The 10,038-nt window shown below is 39.1% G+C and overlaps 1 protein-coding gene across 6 annotated transcripts in view; it reads right to left on the reverse strand.

Moving 5' to 3' along the window:
• DNAJC27 (DnaJ heat shock protein family (Hsp40) member C27) overlaps window positions 1-9,084 on the reverse strand; it is a 30,639-nt gene extending 21,555 nt beyond the window's left edge. For all 6 annotated transcript variants that reach the window (XR_006815166.1, XR_006815165.1, XR_006815167.1 and 3 more), the window contains exons 1-2: window positions 8,852-9,084; window positions 892-974 (exon numbers count right to left, since the gene is read on the reverse strand). Coding sequence is in view for 3 of the 6 variants with exons in the window: in XM_045979990.1 (XP_045835946.1) it covers window positions 892-974; window positions 8,852-8,938 (170 nt within the window). In the remaining 3 variants the exon portion in view is untranslated. The remainder of the gene's footprint in view (window positions 1-891; window positions 975-8,851) is intronic.
• Between the last annotated feature and the right edge of the window lie 954 nt (window positions 9,085-10,038).

Genomic DNA, 10,038 nt, shown 5'->3' on the forward strand with positions numbered 1-10,038 from the left:
TAACGACATGTGGCAATTTACTCTAAGTACCATAAACAGCATAGAAAAGTTTAATATTTCTGTCGTTTGCAACCAAAAAGAGCCTTCACTAATAAAGGAGGTATTCCAAGACCACATGGGAACAAGACCATTTCACATCTTGAAAAGTCTGACAGATGGAGAGATGAGGGGAAAGGACATTTCAGGTGGACAGAATAAATAATGGCACTGAGACAGGAAAACATGAGGACAGCAGTGCAGTGTGGAGGGAGGGTAAAGTGTGTAAAGGAATGAAACAAGAGGGAAGAAGAGGCAGGTTAGGGCCAGAATAGTAAGTCCCTAAAATTCCACCCTCCGGGAGAGTGCTGTATACCTCAATTCTATGCACTGGCAGTATTATTTCCTGCTAATGTAATCCTACCTCCCCAAGCTCAACCCACCCGATTCATCTCCAGGTAAATCCCCACTTCTTTCCAGTTTTACTTCTCCCAGATCATTTTCTAGATACCAACAGGCTATAAAGATCATAAACCAATAAATGATGTCATCTGGTAGAAAATTTTCCACATAATATTCAGACTTTTTAGAAAGAATGTCTCAAAATGCTCTATGAACACATCTGCTAATAGGACCCATTTATACAAACAATGTGTCATAAAAAGGCACATCTGTCAGTTAGGCTTTCTATTAACTTGCTCATTGCTGTAGACCCTATACCTAAGGGAGGGCCTGGCAAAAAAGAAAGTGCTCGGTGATGAACAAATTATATGATCACTACATTTCTGTAAAGGTCTCTTATTACTATCTTTCCTGATTTATTTTCAGAGTACCAATTTCAAGATACATCATTTTATAGGAGTTCAAAGGTCCATATAACTTAATGGTATATAACCCAAAAAACAATGTACTTACTTTGTGACTCCATAGTCAATTCCAATGGTTGCAAGATATTTAGACACAAATCTTTTCTCACAGTATCGTTTTATAATACAGCTCTAAAAAGGTAAAAAAAAAAATGCAGGCTTTTAGTAAATACACTCTGGAAACATACAAAATAAGCACAGTTCTTCATCATGGTTTCTTCACTCACCACAATGAGAGAGAAAGCATTTTCAAAGAACCAAAACAAATGCTAAAAGTGAAAATTTTAAGGAAAAATTACTTAAATACTCTTCCTTAACACCAAACATATTTTCAGTTTAGTTCTCCATTCTTGTGCTCTTTTCTTTTGAAGACTTACTCTTATGCTTTCAACAATACCACCAAAACGTTGGCCTCTCTTCTCAAAAACACATTTATACATTCAATACTAAGACGACTTTCTACTTGGGTGTCCTGCTGTTACCTCAAATTCGACATGTCCCCAAATGGCCTAATCCTATACATAAAATCAGTTCATCCTGCTGACATCCTGGTTCTGTTAATACCACCATTTTCCCAACCACAGAGGATCAGAGCCATGTTTGATTCTGAGCTTTTCTAAACCTTCTGAAGGTTTCCTGCCTCCTCCTCATTCCAATTCCCACTTACACCTTTTGGGTTTAGATTCTCATCATCTACTCCTAGACAACGGCAGGAAATTCTTTATTGGTCTTTCTGCCTTCCTTTCCTCCCAACCTCAGTCAATACGGCACCACTGACATTTTACTTCCCTAACTCAAAAATCTTCAGTGGTTTCTCAGTGCCAAGTTTGAAACCCAAATTCCTTTGTCCTTTATTTAAGCTCTCCATAATCAGGCCCTAATCTGTATACCCTGTCTGAACTCTTTAATATAAACTCTCCATTTTTACAAACTTCCAGACACCTGACTTCCCAGCTTTTTTCATTACTTTCCCTCTACTTGGAATGAGCTTTCTCATTTCTTTCCAAATCTTATTTGTCCTTTAAGGCCCAGCTCAAGTTCTGAGCTCCAGGTTTTAAGAGATCTTGCCTGCATCTGAACTCTTCCAATACTTTACACACATACTAATATACACACATATATTTTACACACACACACACACACCAGCAGTCATACATGGTTTTGTATTGTAAGTTATCATTTCGCATGGACATATTCACATTATCTCTTCAGCTAGATGGTAAACTATTTGAGGACAACAAATGCTGGTATCTTACTTCTATCTTTTTGCTCATGCCATTGAAATTTGCTCAGTGCCAGTGAAAACCAATTTTAAAAGACTTGTATATTAACAACAACCCTTAGCACTCATGAAACTTACAGTTTACTTGGGAGTGCTAGTAACGAAGTTTATTTTGCTCAAATCCTTCCCCGATGAATGTTAACCTAAATTAAATAAGACAGTTAATTTAAAAAGCAGTTAATAAGCTTACTGTGAACTGAAGGAAAAATTTCTTTGGAGTGACTACTGCTAAGAGGCTATACTTTTAAAAGCATTTTATAGCTTGAACGCACTTAAATATTTTCTCTCACAATAGCTTGGGAAAATGAATATAGCCTTTTTCTAAATTATTCATGAGATTAAGAGGCCTGGCAGTCCTTTAACTATAGTACACTATTTAAACACTAGTTATAAGTATTTCACAAGACACATATTTAAGTAATTGTATTAATAACCACTCTCTATTATCATAAATAGGGCTCCTGGTCCTTAGGCTCTTATAAGCTCTTGTAAGTTAAATAACATACATACAGAGAGAATGTTTTGCTCTCACTATTTTTCTTAAATAGATTTTTAGGCACTTTTCTTTTTTTACACAAATTCAGTTAAAATCTTAACAGGTTTGGGCCTCTGTTTTTAATAGAATTTTCCTAAAATTCATGTGAAAGAACAACTATCTGGGAAGAACTAATCAAAATATGAAAAAGAGGAATGGGGCAGGACAATAGAAAGAAGAGGGAACCTACCTTAATAGATATTAAAATACAGTCTGAAACCAATCAAGACAATATTACATTGGCATAAGAATAGACAAATAGGTCAGTAGAACAGAAGAGAGAGCCCAGAAATAGAGCCTATGAAAAGAAGAGAGTTTAAAAGTGACCAAGGTGATATTTAAAGTTAAGAGGAAATGGGTGGCTCAGTTGGTTAAGCAACTGCCTTCGGCTCAGGTCATAATCCCGGACTATCAGGATTGAGTCCTGCATCAGGCTCCCAGCTCCATGGGGAGTCTGCTTCTCCCTCTCACCTTCTCCCCTCTCATGTTCTCTCTCACTGTCTCTCTCAAATAAATAAATAAAATCTTTAAAGTTAAGGGGAAAAGAGTGACTTATTTGGTAAAATGCTACTTACACAAGCTAGGCCTTTCTCTAAATACAGAATAATTCAGATGAATTTGTGATTTCAAAATTTAAAAATAAAACTACAAAAATTTCAGAAGAAAATGTGCACCAACACTTCTCGGCCCTTTGGCTAAGATCAAGTGCAAAAGAAATGTGCAACATACGTACAACCTTAGGGAAACATTTTCAACCAAGAAAGGAAACTCAAAAACCATAAAAGAAAGGACAGGAATGTGGGGGTGGCTTAGCCGGTTAAGCCTTTGGCTCCAGCTGTGAGCCTGGAGTCCAGGGACTGAGCCCCTCATCGTGCTCCCTGCTCAGCAGAGAGTCTGCTTCTCCCTCAGACCCTCCTCCCCCCAACCAATAAATAAATAAATCTTAAAAAAAAAAAAAAAGGAAGGAAACAAGGACAGGCACAACTGAGTATATAAAAAATAACAGGGGTGCCTGGATGGCTCAGTGAGTTAAGCGTCTGCCTTTGGCTCAGGTCATGACCCCAGGGTTTTGGGATAGAGCCCACATCGGACTCCCTGCTCAGCGGAGAGCCTGCTTCTCCCTCTCCCACTCCCCTGCTTGTGTTCTCTCTCTCGCTGTGTCTCTCTATCAAATAAATAAATAAATTTTTAAAAAAAGAAATAATAATAATAACAAAAGCAATTATATGGCAAATATTTGTAAAAATATTAAAGGACAATGACATATCCAGACAAATATTCATTACTTATATGACTGGCAAAAGTTATTATCTCTGATGTCCCTGAACCAGAAAAATTGATAAGACACATTATCCAATAGAAAAATGAATATGGAATATAAATATACAGAACAGCAAATCCAAATAGCCAATAATCATATGAAAAGGTGCTCAACTTCATCTGTAATCCATGAAATGCAAATTAAAGTAATAATTCTCACTAACCAGACTGGGAGTCCTTAAAAGAATGACAACACCTGTGTTGGCAGGGATATGGGAAAAAGGGTACCTCCATACCATATTGTTGGTAGAAACACAGTTTTTTGAAGAAGAGTTGGCAATAGCTATGAAAATTTTTAAAATATGCTCTTAAACTCAGCATTCTACCCCTGGAAATCTAGTCTATAGAAATTAGAAAACCAGTATTTATGTGTGTACACACACAGACACACAGACACACAGACACACACACACACACACAGAGTATTTATTGCAACATTGTTTGTAGTAGGGGAAAAGCTGGAAATGACATGAATTCTCATCAACAGAGGAATGTTTGCATATTGTGGACTATATGCAAATGAAAAAGAGTAGAGCTGTATCGGATTACTTGGAGGGATTATCATATCTATTGTTAAGACAGAGAAGTAAACTCCAAGAAGTATATACAATATTTAAGGACATTTGAAAACTCAATTCAACTAATTTAACAGGAAAATATTTATTAAATATAACCAGAAATCTAAAATTAGGGCAAGCTTCAAAGTTGGATGTTAGAAAGAGTCTGACCCTAGAGGACACTGATAACTGGACTGGGTCTTTGGAGTAGGTTGACTGCCAAGGCAGAAAGCTCAATCAGATATACACAAAGACCACAGAGAACTTGTAGGACTCTTCCATAGAGAAGATCAAGCCCTTGGAAATCCCCTTTTTCTTACTGAATTTCTAGAACCTCTAAAACAATGCTGAGTAATAAAGGAAAATAGCTAGTATCCTTTTCGTACCTAATTTTAATGGAAATAGACTTTGCTATGATGTTTGCTGTTGGCTAATAATAAATATTGTTTTTCATATTTAAGTAGTTTCATTTTATTCTGCTTAAAGTTTTTATTAGGATTGACTACTTGATTATAGCAAATGTTTTTCCAGTACTGAAAAAATTTTCTCCAGTAGTCAGTTAATGTAACAAATTATGCTGATGAACTTTTTTTTTTTTTTTAAGATTTTATTTATTTATTTGACAGAGATCACAAATAGGCAGAGAGGCAGGCAGAGAGAGAGAGAGAGGAGGAAGCAGGCTCCCTGCTGAGCAGAGAGCCCCATGCGGGGCTTGATCCCAGGACACTGGGACTATGACCTGAGCCGAAGGCAGAGGCCTTAACCCACTGAGCCACCCAGGTGCCCCTGTTGATGAACTCCTTAATATTGAACCATGTTTGCATTCCAGGGATAAACTCTCCTTGCTAGGTGAATTATTTTTGATATACTGTGGAATTCTATTTGTTGATATTTAAGAAATTATACATCTCTCTATATTTGTGAAATTGGGATATACTTTTCTGTTTTGATACTATATCAAGTTTTGCTAGTTAAGTTACCACGACTTCATACAATAAACTGGAGAGCTGTTCACCTTTTTCTTTGCCTTAAAATGATTTAAGTAACTGAAATTATATGTTATTTAAAACTTAAATAAAGCTTATTCATGAAGCCATCTGATCCCGATACCTTTTAGAAGGATAAATCTTTTTATTGTTTTTCTAATTCTTCTTATGTGACTAGGGGATTAGGTTTTCTACTTCTTTTTGAGTCAGTTTTGGTCATTTATATTTTGCTAGGAAGTCCTTCATTTCCCCTACATTTTCAAATGTGCTTCTACAGAACTGGATGTAATATTCCCTAGTCATTCTTTTAATCTCTTCTAGTATGTGATTATGTCTCTCTTTCAGTACTAATCTTGTAATTTTTCATTTTCTCTATTTTTTTCTTAAGTAGATTTTTTAAGGCACTTTTCTTTTTTTATTAACTTTCATTTTCCAAACTTTCTTTTGGCTTATTTTGTGACCTTTTCCTAATGTCTTAGGTATTAAGTTCCTTTAGTCTTTTGAAATGAGATATACCATATTACAAAATTCACACTTTTAAGGTAAACACTTCAGTGGCTTTTTGTACACTCACAAAGTTGTAAAACCATTAAGTTCCTTTAGTTTTTCTCTTTCTCTTCTTTAGAATGAATAAAATAATGTGTTTTTCCTTTGACTACAGGTTTAATTTTGTCCTGAAGTTTTCAGTATAGAATCTCCTTAACTGCTTTCTAGTTATTTTGTCATTTGTTTTGATTTGCCATTTGAGCCAAAGATTATTTACTAGGGTATGTCTTAATTTTTAACTGAAAATTGTTTATCTTTCTATATTTTCCAAATTCTTTAAAATGAATATGTGTTACTTTTATAAGTAAGGCTTTTGTTTTTTGAGAGAGAGAGAGAGAGAGAGAGTGCATGAGGGGAAAGGAAGAGGGGGAGGGACAGAAAGAATCTTGAAGCTCGATACCCAGCGTGGAGCCTGACATGGGGCTCAATTTCATGACCCTGAGATCATGACCTGAGCCAAAATCGGGAGTCAGATGCTTATCCAACCAAGCCATCCAGGTGCCCTGGCAATTTTTTTTTTCTTTTAAGTTACATTTAAATCTTTGATCCACCTAAAATTCATTTTTGAGAAAGCAATGCAAGAGGAATCCACCTCACTCCTAAACAGTAAATAGTTGTTCCAGCAGTACTTATTAAATGGTCCCTACTTTCCTACCACTTTACTATATTTGTTATAAATTTGTATTGAATTTCCTTATGTGTTTGGATTTATTTCTGGACTCCAGTCTATGCCACTGATGTCTCTATGTCCTTCTCAGCATCAATAGGAAAAACTTGGTAATTTAAAATATGTTTTATTATCTGGTAGTGTTTTCTTTTTTTTTTCAGTTTTCTTAGTTATTCTCATATTTAATTTTTCATAAGGACCTTAATACTTTCTATTATGTTCTGAAAGGAAAAAAAGAAAACTATTTTTATCTTAACTAGTATTTTTTTTTAAGATTTTATTTATTTATTTGACAGAGGGAGAAAGAGCACAAGTAGGCAGAGAGGCAGGCTCCCCAATGAGCAGGGAGCCCCATGTGGGACTCGATCCCAGGACCCTGGGATTGTGACCTGAGCCGAAGGCAGTCGCTTAACCAACCCAGGTGCCCCTTTAACTAGTATTTTTACTAGGATTGAATTACATTTGTAGATTATTTTAAAGAACTGACATCTCTAAAATATTGAGTGATCCTAATTAAGGGGAAAGTATATCTTTCCATGTGCCTTAATAATTTTATGTCACTTTGTAGAGCTTTAAATTTTTCTTTATATAGGTCCTACCTACTTCTTCTTAAGTTTAAACCTAGGCATTTTATTTTGGCTGTTATTGTAAATTAAAATAATTTCTCAATTATATACTAAAAATACCATTTGATATACTACAGCTGTTAATTTTTCCATATTAATTTTGCTTTACTGAATTTTCTTATTGTTTCTAAAGGTTTTTCAGTTAATTCTCTTTGGGTTTCAAGATAAATAATCATATCATTAGATAAATAATAATAATTTTGCCTTCTCCTTTCCTGTATCTCATATTTTTTTTTTCCTCTTGTCTAATTGCATTGGCTAATAAGTATAGAACAATGTTAAAAAAATGTGACACTGGGCATTTGGGGCTATTTTTAATGTTGCACCATTAGGCACAGGAAAGTGGTAAAAGTGATGCATGCTTACTTAGTCAGCTCACTATTAAACCTTTTAAAGGCTTTATTCTTTTCTTTTTAATGCCTGGCACATAGCTGGTGTTCGATAAATGTTGAGTTTCAGTGAACTTCTGTTAATACATACATATACAAAGATACATAAATAGTACAGGATATTGCTAAATGGAAAGAAAAGGCACTAATAAACATTTACTGAGCATCAACTATGGGCAGAGCACCCGCCTAAACACCTCCATTAAGGGCTCTTTTGATTTTCACAGCATACGATGATGGAGCGAGAACTGCAATAGGCTGTGAAGACTCGAGTTTTAATCCTGTCTCTGTCATTGATTTGATGACCTTGGGAGGTTCTTAACCAACAGCTTCCACTTACCCAGAAAGGGAGACAGTTTGAGTGAAGAGGAGACAGTTTAGAATTCACTTGGGGTAAGGCCTTTGGTCCCTCTTGCCCCCCACCCACCGACAACCCCCCCCCCCCCCAAACTATGGGAGAGCTTACAGCTGGGACCCACTAGATCCAGCCAAGAGAAAGGTGGTAGGACGAAGGCTTTGAGAGAATGAATATGATGACACCACCGGAAAGAAAAACAAAAGCAATACACAAAATGCAGGCTCCGTGACTTCCACTGCACTTCCCTTGCGAAAAATGTCACCTTCCGTTGCGTTCTTAAAATAGATTCTGGGCTCCATGTCCGCGGAGCAACATTCACAAACTCCAATCCTCACATGCATCCCGGTAAGGTCCCTTAGGCTCCCAAGAACTGCTGGGGTAACTAAACTTTTATTCTCCACCTCTAAGTCCTGGACAGGTCACCTAGAAGGCAGATAGGGTAGTATGCAGACGACCTGACATAAAGACCTAGGCCTCCTTACTCTTTTGGGGATACATTCAAGGGTTAGCGGCCACAGGAGACACCTTCTTATGGAGAGTGACGTCAGTGGAGGGGGGGCAACCAAAGGTCAAAAAGGTCAGGAGAGTTTTCCTCACGGAGCCGCATCCCCTAGCAGGAGACCCGGGCCTGCTCAGGGGCGGGGAGGAGGCCGGGCCCCGGGCAGTTGAGTGGCCGCCCTCCCAGCCAATGGGCACGTCGCCCCGCCGCGCTGAGGTCCCGCCCCTCCCAGCGCGGTACTCACTTTTCCCACTTCAGCGTTGCCCATGGAGATGACTTTGATGCGCAGGGACTTGCCAGGCTCCTTCCGCTTCGGCATGTTGGCCTCCATTGCCCTCGCTCTCTCGGGGCCACCCGCCTCGCTATCTCCTTGTTCACCAGGCTGGCCCGTCCCTCAGGGCTCCTCGTCCAATGGTGGGCTCGCTGCTATCGTCACCGCCCCGGCTCCGCGGCTCGCCATCCCCGCCGCTGCCTAGCAGCGGGCGCGGGCGGTTGGGAGCACTGGGAACTGGGGGGTGGGAGCAGACAGTCTCGCGATGCTAGAAAGGGGCGGCGTGACGTCATCACCGGGCTCTGGGGACGAGGTTTTGATTACCTGTTCCCAGGAGTCGCGCAGATGTGCGGGGCTGAGTCTCTCCGCAGGAAGTCGGCGTTGGGGAGTGCTGGGTTTATCCCCGGAGCGCGGCGGGGGTGCGGGAGCGCCAGGACAGCGGCGTTTGTTAACGTTTCACCTCCGAGTGGTAGAAATGTATTGGGGGTTTGGGGCAGATCCTCGGGCTGGGAGTATTTGGAAGTGAGGGTCCAGGCCCAGTCGCGCTAAAAATTCGGAAGTAGACCATAGTATGTTTGGGGGTGTTTTTCTGAATTCTTCCGTCCCTGTGGGCCCGTCTGCACTAATAACCCCCGCCTTCCCATATTATGTTTCTCTTGCGGGGAACTGAAGAAGTCGGTGCCCTGGTTCTGGAACAGGGGCGTTAGGCAAGATCTGAATCCCGTTAACTATTGTTAAAAACATAGCTTGTCCATTTAGAGTCAAGACTGATTTTAGTCGAGTCATTGCTCTTCTTATTACATAGTCCTTCTCTGTAGGAAGAAAGCTCAGATTAGACATTTCTTAGACTTCCAGTTCTATGAAGGGGAGTGTGTGTGTGTGTGTGTGTGTGTGTGTGTGTCCTTGTAGCTGTTTGCTCCTTCATTTTCCTCTCCCTCCCACTCACATTCAAACTTAACCCCATCATCTGTGATCGTCTATGAAGGGGAGTGTGTGTGTGTGTGTGTGTGTGTGTGTGTGTGTGTGTGTGAAGAAAGCTCAGATTAGACATTTCTTAGACTTCCAGTTCTATGAAGGGGAGTGTGTGTGTGTGTGTGTGTGTGTGTGTGTGTGAAGAAAGCTCAGATTAGACATTTCTTAGACTTCCAGTTCTATGAAGG

The sequence above is a fragment of the Meles meles genome, chromosome 15 (genome assembly GCF_922984935.1).
Source record: "Meles meles chromosome 15, mMelMel3.1 paternal haplotype, whole genome shotgun sequence".
NCBI classification, from domain to species: Eukaryota; Metazoa; Chordata; class Mammalia; order Carnivora; family Mustelidae; genus Meles; species Meles meles.